At 37.1% G+C, this 27,810-nt stretch overlaps 2 protein-coding genes across 21 annotated transcripts in view; one reads left to right on the forward strand and one right to left on the reverse strand.

Annotated features, from left to right (window-relative positions):
* Positions 1-8,800, forward strand: part of LOC138181441 (uncharacterized) — a 208,517-nt gene extending 199,717 nt beyond the window's left edge. For 4 of the 8 annotated variants that reach the window (XM_069116264.1, XM_069116235.1, XM_069116254.1 and 1 more), the window contains exons 6-7: positions 6,290-6,525; positions 7,261-8,797. In XM_069116264.1, coding sequence (XP_068972365.1) covers positions 6,290-6,525; positions 7,261-7,378 — 354 coding nt within the window. In that variant the 3' untranslated portion in view covers positions 7,379-8,797. Of the gene's footprint in view, positions 1-6,289; positions 6,526-7,260 lie in introns of all 8 variants that reach the window. The other 4 variants (XM_069116286.1, XM_069116274.1, XM_069116281.1 and 1 more) reach the window with 2 other exon arrangements.
* Positions 8,801-15,720: 6,920 nt separating this feature from the next.
* Positions 15,721-27,810, reverse strand: part of Nmdar2 (glutamate ionotropic receptor NMDA type subunit 2) — a 193,770-nt gene continuing 181,680 nt past the window's right edge. For 7 of the 13 annotated variants that reach the window (XM_069116416.1, XM_069116406.1, XM_069116391.1 and 4 more), the window contains exons 16-18: positions 24,650-24,766; positions 19,670-19,789; positions 15,721-17,670 (exon numbers count right to left, since the gene is read on the reverse strand). In XM_069116416.1, the coding sequence (XP_068972517.1) occupies positions 17,613-17,670; positions 19,670-19,789; positions 24,650-24,766 (295 nt within the window). In that variant the 3' untranslated portion in view covers positions 15,721-17,612. Of the gene's footprint in view, positions 17,671-19,669; positions 19,826-24,649; positions 24,767-27,810 lie in introns of all 13 variants that reach the window. The other 6 variants (XM_069116399.1, XM_069116375.1, XM_069116465.1 and 3 more) reach the window with 3 other exon arrangements.

The raw sequence follows: 27,810 nt of genomic DNA on the forward strand, positions 1-27,810 counted from the left end.
TTTTTATATTAAACTGCATCTTTTTATAGGTTTAAAAATACAAAGCTATTTAGAATAGACTTAATGCACAAAAATACAGAAAATGTGCAAACCAAAGTAGTCATCACAATATTTTTATATTAATCTGCATCTTTTTATGGGTTTAAAAATACAAAGCTATTTAAAATAGACTTAATGCACAAAAATACAGAAAATATGCAAACCAAAGTAGTCATCACAATATTTAGTAGGCGAAATGAATCTCTATTTGAATCCCATTTAATTGGTTATCTCTATAAAAACATGTATTTCCACAAACATCCACAATCTTTAAATAATTCCCGATTATACAGAGTGCTCAGTTGAGGTCACTCAATCGATTAAGTGGCACGGCATTTTCAAATTGTTAACCAGCCGAAAATGGAGATTCACGCAACCAGATGAATCGACCGATCGAACAACTCTCTCTATCACTTTTCTCTCTCTCTTTCACTCTCTCTCTCTTTGACCGTTGTTGCTCCACAAGTCGAGTCACCTACTTTCCTTGGCTCGCGTGCAAACGGAACCGCATTATTAAGACAGATTTTGTAATGGCAACGGCGTGTCCGGTCCGCGGCCTTGCAACGATCTCTCTGAAACGGTGGGTGGAAGTGACGTAAAGCGTTTCTTCGGCGATAAATGACGGCGTTTCGCAACAACGTAAAGGAGCGCTGCTCGATCCTCCCTGTAATCGGATTAACCGGGACGAACGTCCTTCTGCACCCGTTCACCTTTTGTTTCGCCAGCAAACAATGAGGGCTGTGATGGTGTCTGTTCGTTTGTTGCTCGAGTAAATCTTTGGTTACACCATTAGTCGAAATATGGTCTTGGTTATTATTTTATCGTTTTACCTGACACCGCGGAGTATTTGCTTTTTAGTGGTTATCGGAATTCTCTTCGAGATTCGTTTGACCTGTCGCGAGGCTCGCAGTATGATTTTCTAGCTATGACTGAATTTTTTAAGCGGTTGGTCTATTTAATTTCTAAAATAACAGAGTAAAATTACATTACAGAGGCGAACCACAAGTATTTTTACAAATTGTACAAATCTTACGAAACTGTAAGAATCTTACAAATGTTGGAAAGAATTTCGAAGATTGTGAAAATAAAATAAAATGGAATGAATTACGAGAATGTAAAATTACAGTCTACAAATTATCGAAATCGTCGATGAAATAATGACTTTGGATTACGTAAGAAATCAGAAGAATGTACTTAAAACACGCTTCTGCAATATACGTATAGTGCACTTAACGTTCAGTATGGAAGGATAAATTGCAGATATTTTCATTTCACTTTCGCAATAATTTTATGTTAAATCACACGATCGATCTTTTTACAAACTTATTTCCACTCGCATTAAAAATTCCAAACGCAATTGCAAATTCCAAAAATTCATGAACGCGACGTCTCTCTTATTTCCTTCAAGATTAGAATTTTGACAAGTTTCGAGTGCCTCTTTCTGCGATTAATTAATAATAAATCCTCATCAAACCGATACATCATTATATTTATTTACTTATATTATATTTTCTTATAGATAATTATTCCTAGTTTATTACGTATGCTTCTACCGATTACTATTTTATTATTTTCATCGTACTACTTTTGATTATAAGTAGGTACCTCGTGTAGTTATTTACGACGAAATAACATAACTTTCTCCCTAGTCATCTTTGATCATCAAATCAATGGCAGACAAACTGATGTTTAATACGTGAAATTCTTCTAAAGCATGGAACACAAAGTAGCCATTTCGCCGGACGTGAATAGGACACGCGTAATATTAGAGATATTTCAATGGAAACGAAATATGCAAATGTCGCGGATCCGTGTTTCTTTGCGCTTCCCCTATCGGGCGTAAAATACGAGAATGCTTGTTGCGCGGTCATTTGCCAGGCGTAATGGAGCCGGCTGGTGAAATTTATGCGGCTTTACACTCGCGTTTTTTGAGCTCGTACTTTCGTGCTGAAGCGTGCCGCTCCGGTAGTTCTCCTCTCAGCGGTACACCGAAACTCGTACAGGAAGGCGTACCAGTGACGAATTACGACGAAAATCCGGCAAGACAATTTTTTAACAAATTTCGGCATAATATAAAGTGGTTTTGAATTGAAATTCGATGGAACGTTTGAAGGAAAAATATATGTTTCGTTGACGCTTTCGCGTGAAATGAAATTCGAATTTTGAAATAGAATTAAATATAATTAAAATTTTATTGGCATACGTATCGTTATATTTAATTTTTATATTATTTTTCATTCTTTTTTTTTATCAGATGCAATAATGTTCTTTCAGATATGAAGAAGTGGTATTTTTCATTTTTGAATATTTCAAGTTTTAAAAAGTTAATTAGAAAGATTCGATCGAATGGAAATATCCTTCTGAATATAAAACGTATACTACGCAAATAATTTAAAAGATCGTAAAAATGCTGCTAGAGATCAATTTAAAATCGTAATTATTATTTCACGGTACTGTTAAATATTTCATAATGATTGCCTGATCGTATTATTTCCTCCTTTTCATTTTATATGTCTAAAAACACATTATCTTTTACGTACGTATTTATAAAGTTGATTATAAAGTAAACACGAAACGAGCTTCGACAAATGTAGAAACAGCTTCGCAATTGTAGCAGGTGGAACGAGAACGAGGAGAAACGAGTCGCGAGGAGCACGATCGAGAGCATTTAAATAGACTTAATGCGCATTCGTTCTTTTAACCACAGTGGACAAAGTAAAAGGCCAATTAAAGGAGAAAACACGCTGCGTCGGTATACGCGATCGCGAATAATTCTTTTCACGTTCATCGATTGCCATGGGCAATTTGCTGCACGGAACGAGTGTCTGCGTTGTCTTCTCCAACTATAAAGTAGCGGTATTTTCGTCGATATCCGCACGAAATGGTAATTTTGAATAAATTCGATTGCGTGTTAAAGTATGAACGATTAGGGAGACATTTGTCATTCTTCGAAATCTTCATTGCCATTTTTTCTAAGGAAAGAATGGAATTAGGTAGCTACGAATTACGAATGTTGACTAATTTAAGCTAATTAAGATACTTTCTAGACTTGTATATCCGTTTTATGTACACTTCCACTTAGAAGTTTAAAGCGCGTTAGGATAAAAGAAATACCGACTTCTTTAAGTAAATAAATATTTTATTTATTACATTACTATTACGCAGTATCGAAATGGTAGTTGATTACATTTAAAAATAGGGCTTATGATTATAATATTCTTATTTCTCGGAAAAATATGTGAAAAATTTATTTGTCTCATTTCGAAAACAAAGAATACCGCAATAAAATAAAATAATACTTACAATAAAATTGTAATTTCAATGAAATAAATTATAATCGAACTATAATATCGGATTAGATAGATTATGAAAGAAAAGGAAATACTCATAAATAAGTTCACGTATCTTTTTCACGATAATATATGTATATTCCAAAGATTGGAGAGTATGTATCGTAATAAAAAGTCGACTTGAAAGAAAAATACCACTAAATCTGTTTCAAACGAGATTTAAAGGAAGCAGGGAAAATGTGATAAAAGAAAATTGAAGAATTTACGATACTAAAATGAAGGGAAGGCTGATAATCACGGTGGTGTAAGTCGAATCACTGCTGCTTTTTCATAGAACAATGTCCTGCGTTCGTTACTGTACAAAATATTCATCATACTTTTGCAAATCGCGAAAAGGTATCGCGGCGAAGAAGAAAGCGTAAAGTTAATTAATTAAGAAACTAAGGAAGATTCAAGAATCGAAGTACACGACTAAATCCAAACTCTTCAAAATTTTCATTCGCGCCACTATGATTTTCAGCCCGTCAAATGACAGTTAATTTCGTATATTTCATTTTCGATTATAAAATCTCGACTTTTCACATAGGGCGAAACTCGATGAAAGTAAAGTCGAAGAATACACATTGATCGTTCCTTCGATAACGAAACCAAGTAAAGATGTAACTTACACAGGAGAAGATGAAAATAGGCAACAAAACCGTATATCGAAAGTATTCGATTTCGTAAAGCGTAAAATAGAAACGGGACAGTTTCATCCCGCTAAGATATGAAGGAAGAGGACGAAAAGATTTTGAACGACTCGACGTCGACGCAATCGCAAAGGCGCTCCTATTTATCGCTCTTTATTTGCATTCCGGCCGGGTTACACGCGATTTTTCGCGTTTCTCCATTCCCCTCTTTTCCTGTTTCCCTTCGTGTACGGAGGTGAAACGTGTTCTCCGGTCCGGCAACCTCGACAAAACATTCCTCCGCATCGACACGAAAATCGCATTCGGCCAGGCCGTGGCGTCGCTCGCGAATTTATGACACGACGTGTCTTTGGCATGCTTGTCGCCGAAAAATATCGACGCCGACGTACATCGCGCTAACAGGGCGAAGGATACTCCCAGAATCGAAAAAATGATCCTTCACGTGGAACGTTCCGACATTGTGAATGTAAAGAAACGTTCGATGAAATTATTTTATTTCCGATCTGAGAAGCGAGTCTTGTTTCGTCGAACGTTTACAGTCACACGAAACATCGTAATAAATCGCTGGCGAGTCAGTTGAGAGTTATCAGTTAAGTTTCATCGTCATTCGAAGGGATTGATTTGTTTTAAAAAATGTAGCGACTGCGATGTTCAATCGAAAATTATTTGCACGCTCTGTATCAATTGGCCTACAACAGTTGTGTTCTGTCATCATAAAAATCCTAACGAAGAGTAAAAAGTATTATTATGTCTTTCGATGAGCATTTTTCAAATGAAATTATATATCGTACCAAAAGTGAACTATGGCGTCCAAACACATTTGTGCAGTAGCGTAATAATCGGTAAAATAGTGGATTTAATGTCGAAAATATTTTAAGGCCTGTTACAACCTTAATTAGATTCTGCCATTATCCCACAATATGGCATGATCATTTCAAGTTTAAAAGAATTTCAATTAATCTAATTATATGAACGCGATGCATTAATTCTGCCATGATACAATACAGTACATAACTGTCTCTGCTGCTTAAATGTACAAGGACTACCATTATATCACAGTCCATAATTTAACGAACAATTATTGTTAATGTCCAAACCAGTGTCTCTTTTAATTATCTCGATTCCTGTTCCACAATAACAATGTTTAATTACCATTCGAATCGGTGCATACACATATTATTCACCTAAAAGCCGACACTCGTCATTCACCTAATATTTTATCATACACGATCGCACAATATATTTCATTTCTCACTCTATTTTCTCGAGCAACATTGATCGTACGTAAGGAAAACTTTCGATTAGACTAGTTTCTTCGAACGATTAAAATAAATTTTTAAATATTCTACTCTGTTTTGTTTTATTCGTATTGATAAACGACCAGCGAATTCCTCGAATAAAGCGTGTTACGATCGTTCGCGAAGAGACGCGATCGCGAGGAAACACGTCACCGAGAGGCGTAAATTCTCACTACGATTCTGATAGTCGACGCCGCGAACCAGTCGTTCCCCTGTTTCGATTAGGATAACAGAGGTAGTTCAAAAGGTTGTAACACTGAATTAACAGGGTTAATATAAGCTTCTATTTTGAACAATATTTAAAATTATAATTAACACGTTATAAATGATTTAACGATGATACAACTAGTTTATTATTATAATTCGACTCTACTTTATAATATTTCTCGACGTATTCGTGTGACTAAGCAACCTCGATTATATTTCTCTGAACTTCTCGATGCATTCGGTTTGAATCCTCATTTGCCACTGACTGCCCTTCGATTTTGTCCTTTGTCTTCTCTGGGAGACGACCCCCACCACGCTCGGGTCTCGCGAACGTTCGCGCCTATGATCACGTATGCCACCTTTTTTGTGTAGATAAAATAACGGACCGAAGGCGAATCGATGTTTCTAGAACTCGCTGCTTGACGACAACTATGCGTTTATCGCTACTTTGTGTATATCTCGCCGGTCATGTAAGACGATCTGTCTGCGACTCTGTAGTACCAAGGGAGACGGTTAGGAACACGGCTTATAGTAAACCTCGGGGCGTAACAAAGCGCGACAACCTGCGTGTATATTTATAAATAAAGCCGAATCCATCGTTTTGTCGTTCACTTCAACGACAGAACAGTGGGAAGGCGAAAAATAAATTGGAAGAAACGAAAGAAGAAAAACAATAATGAATTTGAGGCTGGCGTTTAATTCTGCTTCAGCGAGATTTCATTCTATCCGCTTGTATCGTAGATTTCATTTTTTAATTTCGTTACAGGCCAACTGGTACAGGGCGTCCCAGTATTGTCGATATCACGGAATGCATCTGGCGAGTATAGCGTCGCAGGAGGAAAACGACAGGCTGGAGAAACATATTAAGGACTTCGGTCTTGGACACGAGCATTTTTGGACCTCTGGTACCGATCAGGCTGAGGAAGGCACTTTCTTCTGGATGGCGAACGGCAGGCCAATCACGTTCGAAAATTGGAACGTCGGCGAGCCGAATAATTTCAGGTATGAGCCTGCGATATCTAACCTAGTAAGGACACAAGAATGTTTGTATAATAGAACAAACATTTTTCTGATATTAAATTCCATTCGTTTAAACGAGGATTAAAGAAATTACAATTCTTTTCTTAATATCTAAGGAAAAGAATATGTATATATTAGATTGTCCGAAAAGTTTCTTTCGTTTTATAAGCAAATAATAGACGTACAATGTTTTTTGTTTTATATTAGTTTATTGAATTATGCACGAACATAATAATAGAAATAGAACGAAATGGATCGTACCTAATTCAATAAAATAATATAAAACAAAAATTGTTGTTCGTCTATTATCACCTTATGAAACGAAAGAAACTTTTCGGACAACCTAATATTTCCGAAGCAAGAAAGGCCATCTTCGTGATCTTTAATTGCTGTTCGTGCTCTAATAATGTAACGTAATACGAGGAATAATAGTATTTCTAACAGAGGAAAATACTAGCAGACGTTCTGTTCGAATAATGGAATATTCGACTCATATTAGAATGTTCAGATATTAGCATACTCGAGCGATGGCGGATAGAGAGGAGTTTCTATCGCATCGACTTCACCTCTCCGAGGGAGACATAACAGGAAGCATTACTCCGCCTTTCATTGTTCTAGAAACTAATTGAAACCGTTTGATAATATCTCCTTCAATACCTGCCTAATAAGAGACAAAGCAGAAAAAAGACAGCATAAATTCGATGCATTTCGTTGCAGATACGAGAACGGGGAAGAGGAGCACTGCCTGGAGCTGTGGAACAGGGATGGTAAAGGGCTGAAGTGGAACGACAGCCCGTGCAGCTTCGAGACGTTCTTCGTGTGCGAGGTGCAGTGATCGATCGATCGGCCGACAGGATTGACGAAAAACAGGATCTGAAAGTCATCGATACACGGGATTCGATTCACGATACATCGACTTACCTATCGAGTCATCCTGCCAGCTATTGCCTCGTCGACTTCGTTTTTCCTCCGGGACCTCGAAACAAAATAGAAAAAGTGACTTTCTCTGTGTGTGCGCGTGCATGTGCGTGCGTGCGTGTGTGTGTGTGTAAGTGCGTGCATTCCACGTAGACGAGCGTTTTAAACGCGTCTTGCGGATCGATGGATCGCGAGCAAATGGATGCTGAACGTAAAGAAACAGATGGCGAACACGATGATTAGGATACAGAGATGTTTCTGTGAAGGAAATTTTTGTGAAATGGCCTGAAACCTATGCTTGGATTTTTATCTGAAAATCGCGGTTTCGTTACAGCAAATACGCCTTATTTCTGCTACTGCGAAGACCACTAGTTCTACTTGTTCGTAGAATATTTTTATAGTAAGTAGCAACGATGAGAATTTTCTTTACTGGTGGATAAGAACTGACGAAGGAATGGCTTAAAATGATTATTTTAGTGGCTTATTAACGTTCACGTTGTATGATACTATTTGCTTATTAAATTTAGCAATTACGAAGTAAGGACTCGTAAGTTTTAACGTGGATGTTAGCGATAATAGTCTTTTGTCATTAACGCAAAGAAGCCTGTGTTTGGATAATGGATTCTTTTTTTGGAAGATGGATAAGCTGGAGCTTGTGTGCTACTTTTTCTTCGATGATAGAAACGTAGAATTATAGTTGCGTCGTTGACGAAAGTTCCAACAAAATGCGACCGTTGTTGGTAACCAGGCGGAAAGTCAGGGAATTTTCAAATTTTGCCAATCGATGGAATCAAGGTTGTTCGATACGAAAAGCACTTCCAATTCCATAGATTTGCAAAATTTCTGGTTTCTAATCGTAAGATATTTCCTCTTTTTCTTCCGGTTTCATTACCAAAAGCTCGTTGCTAAGGTTAAAAATGTCGAGAGGAGAAATCAAAAGACTTTAAAGTGGGCGTGTCGATTAACGACGATTTAACAGAGTAATGTAAGCTTCTATTTTCTAATTAATATCTGAATTAAATAACGAAAGAAATAAAGAAATAAATTCTACATCGATGGTTGAAAATTACTAGCGATCAATTTAATGTAAGCGACGAGCAGAATTCGCACAAGCGGAATTCTGCGCGAACTTTCATGATTTTATTTTTCACGAGTTCATTGGGCGTTGAAGTGGAAACCCCCGACGTCGGAAACGACGTTGTACATGACATCGTTTAGCGCTATGCAATAAAATTCAAGTTACATTATTAATATTCCGTGATATTTTTTTCCTCGTCGTTCTCCAAATGCCAAAATAAAATCACTTTAATCGTTTTGGCTAAAATAAAAGATACGTAAATCGTAAAATTCGTCGTCAATCGTCATACGCGTTCGTAATTACACACTTGTTAATTCGAATCAAGAAAAAGTTATTCGTTGTAGGACTCGTTCGATGCCACTTCTAAATTCCTTTGTAATTTCATGTACTCTTTTCTTTCGCTTCCTTGCTATCTTACAAAATGATAGTATTTTATCAATTGAAAACCTACCTATGGACCGAAGCCAGATATTTTGAACTATTTATAAAACCTTTTACATCGCCAACTAAAATAATTCATAGTTTGTAGTTTTAGTTCCCTCTCAGTCCGTACAATAGAACTTGTGCATCCACTTCTACGATTTTTATGATTCTCGTAAAAGAGTCATAACACGAGCATCTGGTTTCCACTAAAAAAAAAAAATTCAAAGAATAAGAAAACACACGAAAGGATAGGCAAGATACGCAGAAAAAAAACTCTAAGCTTGACATGATGGGTTTAATAAAATTTGAAATCTCGCTACCATACACAAATGGCTGAACTGTCAAACATCCCGTGTAGTGAACGAACAGGACCGTAGATAAAAACAAGTCGCGGTTTAGTCGGTGGCTGATCGTTCTCCGATTGCACGTTTCAGCGAGTGGAAACAGGATCTCGCGTTTCGTACCGGGATGGATGTCGGTTTGTTGTTCGCGGCTGACGTCGCGTCGCGGCGTCGAAGCGTCCAAACGCGTTCGAATATTGTGAACAAGCACGGGAGCCGAGCTTATTGAAAAGGACAGAAAAACCGATGATAAAACGAGGGAAAAAAGGCAGAAGAGAAAGGAAAAAAAAATGGAAAAACGAACTCACGAACCGACCAGAAAAAAGCACGCAACTGTAATGAAAGTTGCTCTCCCGGAACGTTGTATTCCCGTAACGAATCTTTCCGGTCGACGTGGCCCATGCTTCGTCGTTTCAACGTTCTTCCAACGTTGCTGCGCCGCCCCTTTCCTTTTTAGCCGACACAACCCATCAACGTGCGAGTCCCCTCTACAGGATTGACAGAACCAATTAGTGGTTCCGTCGATTTTTCGCCGTTTCGGGGGGAGGGCAACAATACTCCGGAAAGAGGTAGTGAGCTGGTAAAAAAAGGAAAACGAAAAATAAAAAGGAGAAAACCGGACGGCGCTAAAGCGACTGTGAAAGCATGCGGCTGAAAAAGGGGCAGGAACAGAGGAGACTGGCAAAGGGTAATGAAAATGAAACGATAGATCGGTGAGATTACATCACTTGCGATTTCCATGAACCATAGGAATTCGAGTTGTTCGAAGAGGAAAGAGAGGTATAGGTTTAATTAGTCACGCCGGAGAGTAGCCTATTAGAGGCTTTTCATTGTAAATGAAAGGTGATAATTGGAAGATCGTCGCTGTTAAGAGAAACGTTACAGTTAGACGTAATTTGATTTTATTCCGAAGTATTTATACAGCGACGTTTCCTTAAATCGTTTACTATAGCAGTGGTGATGAACATTAGCTAAGTTTTGTACATACTTGGTACAAAAGTCGAAACTTTGGTTTCATATCTAACAGGATGTACGTACGTGTTTTAATTGATTTTAATTAACTCGTATCTTTTTGATACTTATGACACGCGTTTGATAATAATCTGAATTATCATCTAAAAGTTGACGAACTTTAAAACAATGAATCAATCGAGTATTAAATTAACGTATATGTTACCTTATTTATGTTCCATAAGGTAGATATTTTTTTATCGCGCAGTCAGATCGGAGTTAATATTAATCTTCAGTTGGTAATGTTCCTTTCTATTGTGCTGCACGTTGGTATTCGCCATTTACGTTGTCTAAAATATTGGCTAATGATGGTACAAGCACCGACGAGGTGCAAAATGGACGTGACATCACCGACGAGATATTAGTAAACGATACAAGTAAATCTGCACTCGACGAAGAACGGAATGCGCTCTAGTGGTCGATGTCACGATGGGTACATTATCGACCAATGTATATTTTGTGTTCGAATGATCAGTGCTGCATCATAGTCGATGTGCAGAATAGACAAGACACGCAACGCTTTTTCACGTCCACGTTGCCATTTTCGTGTTACGTGCGACTGTCGGTACATTCGGTACACTCGATTCGGTACATAATACCATAGACGAAATATAGCAAATCATAGGAAGCTGCATGCATGAAGTTTGTTTACATACTACTTTCAAAATATATGTACGAATCCTTTTGACGACTGCCATATGCTATATAAAATGATGCAATACCAAGTGCTACATCTAAAATATCTTTCTTTTTATTAAAGACACGTATAAAAAAATTTCACAACTTTATGAGCTAGATCTTACATATTTACCGATACATGTTAGGAAGCGCAAAGTAAGGATTTCAGTGAAGGGAAATCTTCGCAGAAAATCGCGAAGTACAGGGACTGAAAAGAAGCAAAACTCTGATAACTGAGTGTAGTATACAAAACAACAATGTTTTATTTGAAACAACATACAATCATGTGCCACATATGTTCCTTAAAGCCGTCGGTTTGCGCGTTCCGCGAGACGATTGGTCGACGATATTACTCGTAACGTAGAAATAATGTGTGCATACGGGATATCTGTCAATGGCTTCGTCGTTTTATTAACGTACCATATGCCTCGTCCGCCATCTTTCCCTGATCTGTCGCGGAACTCGCAAACCTCGTTTATCCTCTTTAATGCTTATCAATGTTACCATTTTTTTTTTATCAATCTTTATCTTTTTTTGGTAATTTTATTTTATCATTAATATAATCTTGTTTCGTTTTTTTCCCATTAAAAATGTACGCAGACACAAATACAACGCCTCTTTGTTTGAGGCCGTCGAAAAAAGATCTCCAGTTGGCGAGGTTTTTCGTCGCTAAACTTACTTCTCTGCTGGTCTACGCTAATCCTAAGGTATATTTTTTTCTCTCTTGTCGCTAATATCCTCGGTGGTGAAAACGAAGAAGCACGAACGAGGACACTCGAGAGAGATCACGATCTCGGTCCTATCGTACCTTCTTTTTCCCTTTTCATTTTTTCTCAATCGTTTCTTCTTCGTTATGTACATAGACGAGTATACGCACGAGTATACATACAAATTGGTATAATCGTTTATACTGATTCTACGCGCGTTCGTATTTATCATACCTAAAATCGTGATGTACGCGGCGATCCTTTAACCCGTTTCAATTTTCCTTTTCCTTTATCCTCAGTTGTTTTCCTTTTTTTTTTTTTTTTTTTCAAACGTCTCTCTTCTGTTTCGTTTGTTTCACACGAAAATGGCCATCGTATGGCCACGCTATCGACTTCATTATCTTTGTATGTATTTGACTAATCTATCTTAGGGTCCACTGAGGGATGCGATCCTTTTGGACTTGATCTATCGTGAATGATGGCCTGGACTCTTCTGATCCGTTGTGTATTATTTTAACGATCGTAGTACAGGTTGATCCGTCGCTAATATTGCTACAATTGTTGCTTCGTCATTGCCGTTTTGTTTTTCTTTTTAACGGTACTGAATCGAAGCTTTAGATTACGCGATAAATGGTGTATGAAACGTCTTTTGATTTTGGTGTTTACAATTTGTACATTTTGTTGGACTTCGTATAGAAAACAATGCTAAACGTATAAATAATGAGAAACTTGTAATAAATCTTTAATAAAATGTTTAATATTCGTATCATACATAACGAGATTATATATGATAAAAGTTCAGTTTAATAATGAAAGAAACCTTGAAGCGCTCTTCACGTTCAATGAGTATAATTTAGAGAGAAATTTGTAAAATTGTATTTCGTTGTATTTTCCAGTGAAACGATAGCAAATCGATCGAGAACAAAGTTCCGTAGTTTCTTAGTGCCAAAGAATTTTTGAAAATGTGCCGGTAAAATTGATTTAAATACAGTTGCTCTCGTTGTGACTATCGCGAACGTTACTACTGTTCAACGTTACGTTAAATTCACCGCGAAAATTCCGTTGTTACTGTGAAAAGGAAATTAATCGCTCGACGATGTTACTGATATGCTTATATTCAGCCAACGGATTTCTAATTTGCTGCGTTTCTTTTCTTTTTTCAATCGTTACTCGATCTTGCTTATAAAAATTATTTGGCACATCATCGTTTCGTCCACACCGATGAAAAACAATCGTTTCTAGGATAAAATGACGATGATCGGCCGATCGGAAGAGTCCTGGTGGGAGATGAATACGCAAAGGACACGAATCTCGGATGAAAATAGCGAAAGGAAGCCTATCGTTCGTGTAAGGACGACTAGTCTACAATTACGGGTACGAGAGTCTTCGGAGATCACGAGTACGACGCTGAAAAATCATGATTAAGGCCGCTATTTCGTGTGTGCGCACGATTGTTAGGTTTACATCAGTTAGTTTCTACTATCAACGCCTTCTTGCACAATAATTTACGAATAATATCAGTAAGTTGGGAGAGAGAGATAGAGAGGCAACAAGTTTTAAGTTATACGTTTCTGTTACGCAAATAGTTGGTATAATTTTACAGTTTTGTATAGAATAAGACGATCATAAGAATTTTTATACAACAATTTTATGATCTTCCAATTTTATATTCTATAATCTAGATGGTAATCTGTAAAATTCAATTATAAAATTTCATTAATAAGATTTAATCCATTTGTGCAAGAAAGCCGACGTTATCTCTTTCTCGTGTTGCACCGGTTACAATCGCTTGCCGTGATCGGATTGTCACTTTCTTCTAAAGAAACGTGTTTCACCTCATACGGCGATGCGTTGTTTATGAAATAACCGTAAACCAAGAAATCATAGTTATCGATGAAATTTCAATTTTACATCTGCTTTCCTTCTGTCTTCTTCCTTAAATTAACACTATCGTATCTTTATCGTTAATTGGACTTTCAATTTTTACGTCAGAGATTATTTTCTCGGTAATGAAAGCGACTGTCGATTGTTTTAACATCACACCACATCGATTATTGTTTGACGTTAGTCTCGTCGGACTTAAAGCTGCTGGATTCTCGATTAAAGCTCGCTATCGTTTCGATGATCGTCGAGCCATTGAAGAGGAAGAAATATCTGAGCTTTATCAAGAAACGTATTCGTTGTATCAACGCGAATTTTCCGCACGAAACTCACGTTCGTTCAAAGGATGATCCATCTTTTAAATACAAACACGTATCGTCAAGTTTAGTTCGTTCAAAGGATGATCCATCTTTTAAATACAAACACGTATCGTCAAGTTTAGTTCGTTCTACAGTTAGATGAAATTGCGTTTGATTATCTTCGATTAGTACCTATCAATTATGGTCGTGTGTGCGCACACGATGAAAAGAAATCTCGTGTTTGTGTCGGATGGAAACAGCGTTTAAGATCTCACGTCGACCGGAAATATGGATAAAAGCTTACGCCTGTCCTTTAGATACTTAACAGTAGCGGATAAAGATACATTAGTTATGGCATAATCGACACGCCTCGTCGGTATCTCTTTTTCCCTTCTTCTCTCCATATACTTGTTTCGAAAAGAGTTAACCAATAATCTCGTTCTCTCTACGTACGTTCGCGTCGTTCCTTAACAACGTAACATTTCCATTATCTTTAACAACAACAGTAACAACAGTGTTTTGTCCGATAGCAACGTATTATAAGTTAGAATTGCGATCTCCATAAATTTGTATTCTTTATTTTATTTTCGGTTAAATCCAGCACTCGTGTCTCGTCCTCGAATTAATCGTGTCGTTCGACTTCTCGAAAAGCCGACAGAAAGTGCTTTAAAAATCGGCGAACGTTATGAATTAATCGATACAATAGATTTTTCTCGTGGAATTTTCCTGAGCAAACGTCGTTTCAAATGTGTGATTCGTTTTATCTCGCTTGAACGCACGAGGAGTCGAAACAAGTGCTTTTCTAAATGGAGTTGTCGACGTGCGGTATAAGCCACAATAGCGAAACCTCGGAAACCGATGATCGATGGATTTTCAAAACCCAAACTATCTAAGAGCCGGAAATTTCAAAATCTAATAATGACACCAGTTAGTTTTGATCACAATTATCGGACAATAAGAAACAATCTCGAAATTGTTGCAACTTTCTTTTCTCGTAATTCGATTCTTCCGCAACTCCGTTTCGAATTTCCTTGATCGAGAAATTGTAGCAGCATTTTTACAGCAAAGATATACATTTTCGTTTCTTATTGCGAATTCATTTCATGAAAATCGTTTAAACATGGTAAAAAAAAAAAAAAAAAAAAGGAAAAGAACGAAATTCTCTTTCCAATGTTTACTTTGTGACTTACACGGTACAATGCGTTCTATGTACAGCGGACGTAATTTTAGAACATTAATCCTATCTCTGTCGATTTTCCTACACACACACACAAAATCTTTGTTTTTTCTGCGATTGGCTCAAAAGAATTGCCTCTTTTTCAACTACTCCTTACGAGGATAGACTTTATATTCCTTTCTTTTTTTCTTTTTTTTTTTTTTTTTTTTTTGGCTTTTTATTTGTAGAAATTGCGAAGTGTCAGGTTCTTGAATAGGCGCGAAAGCTTTGAACGATCACGCGATCGTATCGACGCTTCTAAAAAATATTTCACCTTAATGGTTACACGCTTGAAATTCACTGTTTCAGGCACCGTTACGTATAGTAAAATATTTTAACTCGGAATTTATTCTCTGCATTTCTTACCGATCGAATTTTAAAATGCAACACGAGCCAGCAAAGATTAATTCTTTGAATATTTACCAAATTAATAAAGAGAAAATTTTATTAAAAATTATCAGACGATATTTATTTTATCCTTTGAGTTGGGTATTATGATTATAGTAATTTTAATTTGGATTGCATTCAAGCGCTATATTCACAAAGAAATTAATTCTTTTAATAAGCATATTGGTATAATAGCAACGTGTAAGTATAATACCGGTGCTTTCAATCGTAGTAATAATTACAATTTAAACAGTTTGAACATTTTTGAAATTGTTGATCGTACCAAAGACACAATGAATTCATTAACAAATCAATATATCCTGGATACTATTTCAATTTTGTTAAGAAAGAAAGAAAAATACATTCGATGAAACTATCACAAAGCGTACAATATTTTTTCACTGTCGTATACTTTTCGTTAGAGAAGATTGTTACGACAAAGAAAGTGTCGAAATATCCAAGCTAATAATCGTCGCTGGATCATCCTGTTCGCTGCTTTTTTTTTTATTAAAAATTTGACACGCAACACCTGACACTTCTCGATGCAATTTTATTTAATCGTTACGCTCGGTGGATCTTTATTACGTGTACTTTTTTTTTTCTTGTTGTTGAGCATATTACGTCCTCGAAATAAGTTTCTTTTAGAATATTTCATTGTTCTTTTTACCACAATATATATACTTAACGTATAATAGTAGCTCGTGTGTACATTACGTATTAAATATATATGTATATATGTATATATGACATACTCATATGTCATAGTTATATCTCGTATGGTACACATTGACATTTTACCATCAAGGTGTTGACAGGTTTTCTTATTTCCATCATTTTTAATATATAGCTTTTATTTCATCGTTTTCCTTCTTTCGTAGCAATTTGCTCGCCTTGGCGTTCGTTTTAACGAACAATTGTTGGCTCGAAGTCGACGCCCTATTTTTGGAAAAAGGGCCGATATTTCGTACAAAGTTTTAACGAGATTCTCAAAAGATTTAGGAATTTTCAATAACTACCTATTGCATTGTTGCTGCCTGAATATAACTTACGTGGTTTGGTTTCTTTATTTTTTCCACTTTTATCCAGGTTCGTGTTGTTTCGTTCTCTTTGCCTTCGTAACAGGCACAACATCGCCTGCAAACATCACTCATGGTTCCAAACCTCGATTCTCTCGTACTTATGTTTTACAATAAAAATAATCGTTGACCTTACAGACATCGTCTGTTACGAAAAGTTGCCAATTTCGAAAACAGTGATTTATTACCGCTTAATATAAATGTCCAAATTTCAAGCTTGAATTTAAAAGTTCTAACCAAATGGAGAAATAGAAATTTCTGAGTTTTCACATTTTCTCCAAGAATCTCTCCAAGCTGCACGACGTGTGTACCAGACAAGAACATCGATAATCAAAGGAAATAAATAAACTAACTGTCACGCGTTTCACGTGAGAAGGCCAATCAAACGATACCAGCAAACAGTGTCATATACGCGACTGAAATAGCATAAATACACTCAATTCCCTCCTTACAACCCTTATTTCAACTACCCTTCAAACGACACGCTTTCCAACGAAACGTGTGAATCGTTCTTTTTCAAAAGTTCCGTCTCCCCCCAAAAATTCTATTTTAAAAGAGAAATGCTATCGTAGGACAGTAGCAAAGACTGGAAACGAATCGTGTTCGTCCAAGAATTTCAATGTGATAGAATCACAAGAATGAACACCGCGCACTTCCGGCTCTTCGTGGCGAAGACAGACAGACCTTGGAAAACGTGGTCGTGGTTAAAAGTTCGTTCATCGAGAGAAAAACGATCGTGATCTCGATATTCTTCATAGGCACTGAACGTTCTTCCCGTGCACCAGACTCGTTTTTATATTCTTCGATAATTTCTTCCCTCGTCTTCTTCGGTAATTTCTTCCCTCGTCTTCTTCGATAATTTCTCCCCTCGTGTTTTTCGATCGCTGCTCGAAACGGCTCGGCTTCGAGGGTTTCTCGTATTCGAGGGATGGCCTCGACGAGGCAACGAGGCAACAACTCGTTGTCCAAAATGGCGAAAGCGAGTTACACCGCTCCCTAAGGACGCTTATGATCGCGCTGACGTGGCTGGGCAATCGTGGCCGCTTCTCTACGATCACAGAACTGTCTCCATCTCGGCGATTTCCGTCCTGGCTGCGTCGTCGTCCGGAATCCTAAATACAATAATCGATTTCATTAGTTAGCTTGGACAGAGGCAAAAAAAAAGATAATTGGGAGGGATTTTTGGGCGAGGAGAAGCCTCCTCGCACGAAAAAAAAAGAAAAAAATGGTGTAGAATCGAGGAAAAACAGTGGGAAAATTAAGAAACAATAGACACATGTTGGCGAGGAAGAATACGAATTCCAAACAATCCCATAAATTCGAATACGAAATTTTTGTATGGTGTATGTAACGATCGAAGTTTCAGCGACTATCTGTTCGTTGTAACATAAGTGAAAAGTCCAATAAATTATAGCAAATATCTACGTGGACACTGAGGTAAATGGATATTTGAAAATTTTTGCTTCTTCGACGCTATATAAATTCCCAAATGTCAACTGTCAAATGCAAAACATTAAACAAATGAAAAAATTGAAATTTCTTATCACGCAAGATAAAAAAAGACAAAGAATGTGTCTTTTCTCCGAGCGAAGAATATTTTGTCGAGGGTGAGAATCTTCTAATACTCTAAATACTTTAAAGTGGAAGATACTTTCATGTACCCGCGAACATTGTTATTACGTTATAATCACATCGTTATAGTTGAGAAATTGTGAAATAGCAACGATTTGCATAATAGTAAAGAAATAAGAAACAATTTCTTCGATGACGAAGAATGTAAATTCGATACGAAATAAAAGTGACGAGTGAGAGCAGACTGTAGTTGGAAACTTCGTTTGATCACTCAATCGATCAATCTGATACATTCTTCCATCGTTTATACGTCGTCTAAATTCGTAAATTTGATAAAAGTTAACAACGATCAGGCGATAAATGATGCAAATGGCGAAATTAACAGAAATGATTTCTTCGCTTCTATTGGAAATCACTTCCGGTCCTTACATAATCTACCATTTCAACTATTCAATTTTCTAGAAGGTGTTTGTACGAGTTTCCTTTAATCTTTTTTCAATTAACGTGAAATGTTTGGAAAGGACGATGGCAGAGAAGTTTGTGAAAGATACACGTACGTGTTAATTGGGTTTCACCATGTGTGCGTGTATGTGTTTATGTGTGTCTGTTTCCGTATTTGACGCTCAGGAACGTGAGGAATTTTCGTCGAAACGAATCGTTGATGTAATCGAAAGTTTCTGCGCAAATATTCCACTGAGACAATCTTTGCTCGACTAGGCACGTTTTGCATTTTTATTGGAAATTTGGCAAATGTTTGAGGAATATGTTGGTGCGCTAAGCTCAGGTGGCGTGAACGCTACACACGCGATAGAGTGAGGCCAATTTCAAGCTAATGTAAAAAGGGTAGCTAGCTTGGTTGCTGAAAAGTGAAGGAATTTGTGAATAATAAAAATTCGCTGAATTTTTCAAACGACGATCTTCTTCGCGTCATATCTTGTACATACGGCGACGATTTTAATTAAAATATAAATTTAATATAAACTCTCTGAATTAAGTACAAACTTCGTGGCTATTTATCTAAACAAAAACGCGATAAATTATATTAACAAATAGAGATAGAAATTAAGCGTAAACTTACATTCGAAAATCAAATAAACATGTGAGCTACCCTCATATTTTTTTCAATAACTTTATCAAATTGTAGGAGTAATATATCTTGTGAGAAAGTAATTAACAGATTAAAATATAAATGCAACGATGAGTGTCAGGACAATGATGCGGCAATTATTGGTTTATAATCGAACTTCGTATGAAATATTAATTAAATCGTATCAAATATTAGGTTGTCCGGAAAGCGTCTTTCTTTTACAGACACGTCTTTTACAACAACGCATCTTTGTACAAACATAAAACCTAATCTGTCGAACGTTGTGATCTTTATTTTGATAGAAGGAAATGGATCATACGTAATTCGATAAAACAATATAAAACGGAAAATCTTGTGCGTCCGTTGTTTCCTTATAAAACGAAAGAAACTTTTCGGACGACCTAATATTACTGTTAGCGAAAGATTGAATTTCTCGAATTTGAAAAATTTACCTGTAGATCTGTGGAGGCAAAAATTTGTCGCTATACTCCGTGCTGACCACGTGGTTCCTGGTCATGTCCCTAGGCCTGGCAACATCGATGGCGTCGATGAATCTAGATTCAAGAGAATCCCTGTATGATAATTTGGAGAGAAGATAATTTTACTGCCTGAAAACAGATAGGCAAAGAGACGTATACAGAGTGAATCGTCTAATATTAGAATCTGAAGTATTCTCCTGGCCTCGAGCATTTTTAAATAACGTAGCGTATGTTCCTCGACGAAATGCTAGTTTTAATTTTACTGCTTTCTCTCTCCTTTTTCGATAATTCTCCTTCCGCGTTTCGCGCTTGGTTTTCAAAGCAAGTATAGAGCAGAAAATTATTTAGGCTCTGACTTAAATCCACGATTCCTCGAAATTAGGTAAAAAATTATGCATCGACTGGTGTCGAGATAAAAATGTCGTAAAATGTAGAATCGCGTAATGCCATAGCACGTTCAACTTTAAACTAATATCCGTCGATTTTTCAAATTTTTTAACGATTCTATCGCCGAGAAACGGTCTAGAATTTTCATGCTAAAAGAAACGAAACGAAAGAAGATGCTACTTCTTCTTTGAAATTAAAAGAAGCAGCCTTTTTAATTTCCGTATTCGAAGATCGTATGTTTCAAATATCTTCTGAAAATTTCCGTGTAAAGAATACAACGCCAGTTACGGTGTCGTTACAAGCGCAGTTATGCAGATGTTAGAAGGATACGTTCAACTACATTTCGTCGTTCCTTAGACGAGGAAAGTTTAATTCTCTGGAGGAAAATTTCAGTACTTGCAAGTCATAATTTAACACTTAGCAACAACGTGTATGTGGAATGGGATATCATACAGAGAAAACGGCACGGTTTATAATAGGAGACTCGCTATAATGCGCTTTATAATGCACGAGAGTGATGCAATATTGTTTGTGCTAGAGAAACTATAACAGTTCGTGAAGCAGGTCGATATGAAGAGAAGCGTCGAGTTTCATTGACTTTCCGGACAGCGTAGTGCCACAAATTCGTGGGGAATTTGTGGCGTGAAATTTGGACGCTCTCAAAGGGAAAATCATCCGGGTTCTTTTTTAGTGCAGCGACTTGCATTAATCGAGGCAAGGAGAGTTTGCCGCAGCAATTCGGTGAAATGAGCTTTGAGATTGACCAGAGACACTCCTGTCACGGATGGAAGTTACGTTAATTTCAAACAGAATAAAGGACACTCGTTTCGAATACTTTCAAAAAAGGATACATTCGCGGGAAGAAACTTCTATGCTTAATTAATTTTACTTGGAAATTGGTTCGATCGAATTTACGTTTGTTAAGTTCAATTTGAGTGGATTTGTGTCACGATAGGTTTACGTAAATTAACTCGTAAAATCGATGTAATGTAATTACTATCGAAACAATTTCTGCAAATTATCGAAAATCACAGATATACATTAATGGTATAGAATAGTTTGCGTAATTAGCGCTGGAATTATCAATGTCGTCGGCATATCGAATTTGTAATTTTGGCAATTTAGTTTAAGGGACTTTTCTTTGTAAAGTATTTCATAAATCGTAACTTTCTTTATACATTGTATAATTTTCTATATAAGTTTCACGTTGATTTCTTTGCAGCAACTTTTATATACTATTTTTTATTTAATAGTTGTATGAAAAAGATCGCATATTATCAGTTAAATAAATAGAGAAGTTTTTTTTTAGCATAGAATTCGTCGTATAACGACAGGAATGTTTCAATATCAGAATTTTTCAGCCCCGAGAATTTCGCGTTACCAGGGAACGAGTGAAATATCAGATTTCAGATTCCATTCCATTCAGATTCCATTGTTAGACGACTCATTCCGGACAAATGACTCGATCGCCGTACTACATTCTTCTCCCTGAGTTTTCCTAATTTACAGGAATTTCCTCAATCGTAATCGATGGCTCCTTGTACCGTCCACTTAACGCCATCGCGCACGATTTATCGTTCCACTATGCACTCTCGATACAGTCGTCACGGGTCTACCGAAAACTTATCGTTGAACTCGCATGCCATGCTTCCGAGCACATGAAAAGTAGATCGATACGATACGAAAATACGAGTTTACAAAGTGAATAGATAAATGTACAGGAAGATAAAAAATAAAAAATAAAGAAAGGAAGAGTACGAGGCAATAAAAGTAGAGAAGAATAATTCGAATATATGCAGACGTTCTGGACTACCAAGCGAAGCGAATAATCTACTTCTACTCTTATCCTTCAAACTTTTATATCGTTGTTATCGATCCTCGCGAAGCTTCGTTCTATTATTTTCTTTTTCCGTCACGTAAGACTCGTGATGCTGGAAAAAAACATTATTCGAGTGACCAGAACCGATATCGTTTTATTTTTAAAAGCATTACCAAGTAATATTTTAAGAAATGGTTTAATTGTCGAAACAAAGTCGAATGCCAATTTAATCGAAGCTTAAATCGAAGTTCACACGTCCAAATTTAAATTCAAGTTCAAGTATTTTGTTTTGTTATCCAAGACGTTGATAAGTAGCGTTAAAGGAAATGAACGAATCGTCCATATAAAATGAAATTCTAGTTTAATTCAAGTTTAACTTCAATTCAAATCCAAACATTCAAATTTAATTCTAAATCTATATCGGAATTGTACGATTCAAATTTAAATTCAAACTAAACTTCCATTTGTAAATTCGCCAATTAAAAAATGCCGATTTAAATTCAAACTAGAGTGAAACTAGAGACTCGACAGATGCTTACTAACAAGAATCCAAAGCATTCGGTTTCTGTGTCATTGCGTCGCTGTTCAAATCCGATTTCAGCTACGAAAAGAAAAAACAAGAAATACGATAGCCTCCACAATGATATTTTCGAAGAAAAACAAGATGGTTTCCGGACACGGGGATAATGTGGCTCGTTAGCGGAAAAGACACCGGGGAGATCGTACAGAAACAAGCCTCGCGAGATCGATTTTCCTCCCCTCTGTCAACAGTGCACGGATTTATCGACGTTCGAATGGCCATTTCCCGATTCCCTTCTCGTTCTCGCCGTTCTTTACTTCGCCAAACGACTACCAAGTCGACCAAACGACCGCCACCTAACGACTCATCGATTTTCACGTGCACATCGAAGACAATTTCTATCAAAGCGACGTAGGAACCTTTGCTTTTCGAAAATAAAGCCGGATAGAACGTTAGAGTCGCGGTGGAATACGAAGTAACGCGAGAATGTTCAAGCGATTCTCGGTCTTGTCGTTGAAATCGACGTCTATTTGTCGCGGTAAATGGTAATAAGTGGAAAGCGATATAGCGAGCGATATGGTCTTTAGCGTTAAAGCACCTAGTTAAGCAAGGTCGTAGCTCGAGTAGCAACTAGGATCGTACGCACCGAGCCTCTCTTAGTTTAGAATCTTCTGCCAACCATTTGAAAATATCCGAGAAAACTGAAATTTTATCTTTGTGTTTCTCTTTGTTCAATTTAAAATACGTATACATTATGCCGTAACAGGCTGTATAATATATTTCAACGTGTCGTTTTCAAACGTTTCGACGTACTTCGATAATGAGTCATAAAATCGGAGCTTCCGAAATATAAGTCGGAAATAAGATTTTATTTCCAATTTGTAGGCAGAATTAAAATTCAGAAGGAGAGTCAGATGGCTCGCGATTGTGAAAATTGACATAGCGAATTTTAGAGCTAATTCTTTTTATCGCCAATGTCGTTATTGTTACGCGAGAGAATTTATTAGCATCGCTAACTTCCAGCCCGTGACTTGTAAAATTTCGTTAATAATTTTGATGGCTGTGATATCGTAAAAGTGGCTGCCCGAGTGAATCGATGTATTTATGTACGTTATTCATCCACTATGGTGGTAAATTCTTGAATAACATTTGAAATGAATCGAGTACCAAAATCATCACGAAGAATTTTGTTTGGTAGAGAGATAAACCATAATTCACAGTTAGATCTACAAATTAGAGAAAGTAACAATTATTTAAGATATATGCAATTAAAAAATTGATTCTGAATTGACATCGCACGACCTTGAACGAGGTTCCTGCAACCCTCAATAGGTCTTCGATTCGTTAAATTATCGGAAATTATTAATAATTGATTGTACGACCTCATCGTATCGTTTCCATTTATTATTCAAAGACGCTCCTGTCTGAATGGAACGATTTACAATTTCAAACGTGTCGACGAAATGGTCCCGACCGAAAGACAATATCGTTTCCTGTTAAGCAGACGTGCCAGATGTCATGCTTGTACCATATGTTACGGTTTCTCTGTTTGCTGTGTGGCGCTCGGTTTACTTTTAAATGGCAAACGCCTCGAAACGACACCAGCTGACGGACAAACAAGCGTGAATTTTTCCGGATATTTGGCAACTGATTCTGCTGCCTCTTGTTTCGCTGCCAAATATCGGCTATCCGTGACCCAGTAAGTACATCTCGCGAATCACGTTGCTGGCGGAAGTTAAAGCAAATCCGTTTTGTTGCTGAGATCAGCTATTGCGATTGTTGTTTCTTTGCGATGTAATTTCGAGAACGCGGGGATACATAAAACGAAGGCTTGATTTACAGATCCATCGTGCAAATAGGAATTCTAGAACTCAGTTCCGTATGTTCTTAAAAATATAATAAAGTTGACTGAATTATTCTTTTCGAATAATTTTATTGGATTAACGTAACTCTGTAATAAAAAGAGTGTTTTTTTTTTTATTCGACCATATCGAGCGGAATCTTTTTATAACATTACGTTCTATCGAATGTAAAACGAAAAAGGAATAGCAAAATGGAAGGATTTGATGGAATGTTAAGAAACCGAGCTCTCTTTGGGGACATGAAAAATGCTGGAAAATCGCCGTTCGAGAAGTAACTCTATTTCGACGACACATCGGGGAAAAATATTTGCCCTGGTTCCTACGTCACCGAGTATTCTTACGTGTTTTGGGCGTTGCGGACTTACGAATCGAAGTATGGCGGTAGCGGATGCGGAGCTTCCACCGCCAATGACTCCGCTTGTGAATGGCGATCCGAGCTTTGAAAGCATCCTCGCCACCAGCCGAGACTTCCGGTTTTCCTCCTTTAAAAAAGCCGACGTGGATATGTGCCAGGCTTCTTTTCAACCATCGTCCATCGCCACCAACCACCCCTTAATGTGTACCAGCAACACGTCTCAAGCGACAAGAGATCCTTTTATCGTTTCTTTTTCTCTCTCTCGTCGTGTAATCTGCCTTTGTCAAGCTTTTTTAGGATTTCCTATCTTTCGGTGATTTCAGAAACGCAGAGGACCCCGTGAAAAGCGCTAGAGATATCGAAGTAGAATTCTAAAACGCGGAGAAGAGTATTTGGAAAATGTCGGAGATATTCGAGGAAAGAAGCTTCGACGGAATATACGAAATCGTCGTTTGAAGTCTCGCCGACTGTTATTTTCGTTCCATTTTCTTTGTTGACAAGAGAAAAATTTCGTATTCCTGTCTCTATGAAAGTACTTGGCAAAAGTCGAAGCAGAGTTCAGTTTATGAAATGTTAATTTTCTTATTCGACTCTCATATTGAGACTATAGTTGCATTCGCAAATTTAATATCAGATTCGACTTTAATCATTTCAATTGAAATTTAAATCCAAATTGGAATCGAAAAATGCGAACTTAATTGGAATTCAACGATTCAAACTCCATTCAAATACAAATTAAATCTTCCGTAGGAAAATTAGAATCTCGAAGGCTGAAGCGAAAGGCTTCACCCTTAAATTTCTTTCCCCCGATTTGTAATTCTATTGAATAAATTTAAGAACAACTAACTGAAGGGATAGTTATGTAACATATCACGGACATCTTACAATCTTTTCAAATTTTTTGAAAGCCTGTGTCAGGCTTTTTAAAAATTATTAACAAAGACAATTTAATTTATCTATCATCGTACAAACATAAGTTTCCCTATGGATGATCCAACTGAAATTCCGATTTGTGAAAACTTGAGCGCAAATTCAAATTTAGATTTCCATCGTCGATTTCGATGTTCAAGTGCGATTAAAAAATTCCTTTCTCCGTAACAATTTGCGGCTTCTCTTTTCCTTGCTCAGATTATCTAACCCAATATCCGAAGAACCAAATCCCGTTGAAACGCAATTCAGTACCTGCTGTATTTCCAAAAGGGCACGAAACGAAAGTTGGAAAGTTCGTCACTTATAGGGGGTGCGAATATCGCGAGATCCGGATCGGCTGTTTCCAGGAAGTTCGATTAAACAACGTTCGCGATTGGTCCAAACAATGTACCTGGATTCTCTGCAAACACCTGCGGGCTTATCCGAGTCGAAGTTTTCAGTGTAAACTTTTCTAGCTGGAAGCAACGGAAGTTTATTCCGAGATCTCGTGTCGCTGAGAAGTTCTGCTTTCGTACGAGCGACATACGTTCTTGCCTTCTTCTCGTACGTTTTCCTGCCCCATTTTGTTTCCCTCTTCTATCTACCCTTCGTGTCCACGGGCGAAACTCTTAATATCGACGAAAATTCGAAGCCAATTTGCCGTCGAACATATCTCATACGTGATACGGTGAAAACATACAGTCGATCGTAAGTTTAAGATCATCGATTGACGTTACACGTTAGTGTACTATTCTTTAAAGATGTGGAAATCTTCTTACACATTTTCTACAAACCTTGCTTCGTAATTGTAAATCTGAGTCCATTGTCCTATTTAGAGATACTTGGGAATAGGACATTTATTTATTGGAAGTAAACTAAAATTGAATTCGAAACGTAAAACTGTTTTCCAAGAATATATCGTGTATAGTAATATTTCTTGTTTTTCATATTGGAAAAATATTCTTAGATATTTGAAATACTGAAACGTAGTTATCTTCTTACAATTATTCTATGTATCTATATTATACGTATGTGGGATGGTGTGACGTCAGGGAAGGACGTGGCGTGAGGGGTGATTGTTCATAAACGTTGTCAAGATACGTTAATGTTGTCAAGGAATGTTGCGAGCGTTACCAAGGCTTGTTAAGGGAAAAATGAGCGTGGTAAATGCTGTCAGAGTTGAATTTATCTTGGTCGAGAGAAGTTCGTCGTGTTGTGACGTGGAATTAGTGAGTAACAAATACGCGAAACGCGATATTGTATTCGATTTTGTGAGAGTGCAACGATATTGTGTTTATCATACTGTTCTTTCTCTTATTTATAATATATCATTCCTACATGTATATGTATAATTTCATCAAATTTAAATGCCGTAACAAATAACTATGTAAATCTACCAAATACTCATGCAAACTAAACTTTACAAGTTATACAAGTTCATGTACCAGGTGTCATACCCAAGAACTGTCGAAGTAAATGCTTGCGGTGATCTAATCGTTTCAGTCTATTTTGTTTCAATGGCGAACCGAAATATCGTAAACCTCTATAAGCTGTTCATTCTGCGACACTAGTAGTATAAGTCAATAATAATCGCCACCAAAGGCATTACGGCTCTTCTTCTTACGTTCTCTAGGGAAACCATCTTACTAAGGGACGAGGTCTTAAACTCACGATCGTCAGTAGCTTCAGGAAATAAAGAATAATCAGAAATGAATGACACGCTCGTGGCGATATCACGACGTTAACGTACTCATGTGTATATGCGTTCGGATGTATATACATGAACATCGTACGTTTATATACAATTAATATATATACATCTCACGACTGTATATACGAATGTATATACGTGTTCGTTCGTAGATAAGTGCATGCTGTGCGAGCCAGGCTCCAAGTGACGTCAGAAAGTAATTGAAGATTTAATCTCGATCCGCAGTTTCTGTCGTCCGCGCATTGTGTAGGACGTTTTATCGATTAATCGAACGTTAATTGTCCACTAGAGAATCTCGTTCGAGGAATTTTTAAGAGAATTTATACTATTCTTATACTTTGTACTATTTTCATATCATTCTATGGACTTATTTTTTTATTTGTCTTCTATCGTCCTTTTGTACGTAGAAATTTCCCTCGGCAAATGTACGTAACGTGAATCGAGATTGAATCCTTGTAAATCTTACGGAGGACAGGTGAAATAACTATGCAGTAACATGCGTAGATCTGTCGTTACGGGTTCACTTCCGCTTTCGCGAAATCGTATTCGCA

The sequence above is a fragment of the Bombus flavifrons genome, chromosome 1 (genome assembly GCF_040668555.2).
Source record: "Bombus flavifrons isolate JBK064 chromosome 1, iyBomFlav1_principal, whole genome shotgun sequence".
NCBI classification, from domain to species: Eukaryota; Metazoa; Arthropoda; class Insecta; order Hymenoptera; family Apidae; genus Bombus; species Bombus flavifrons.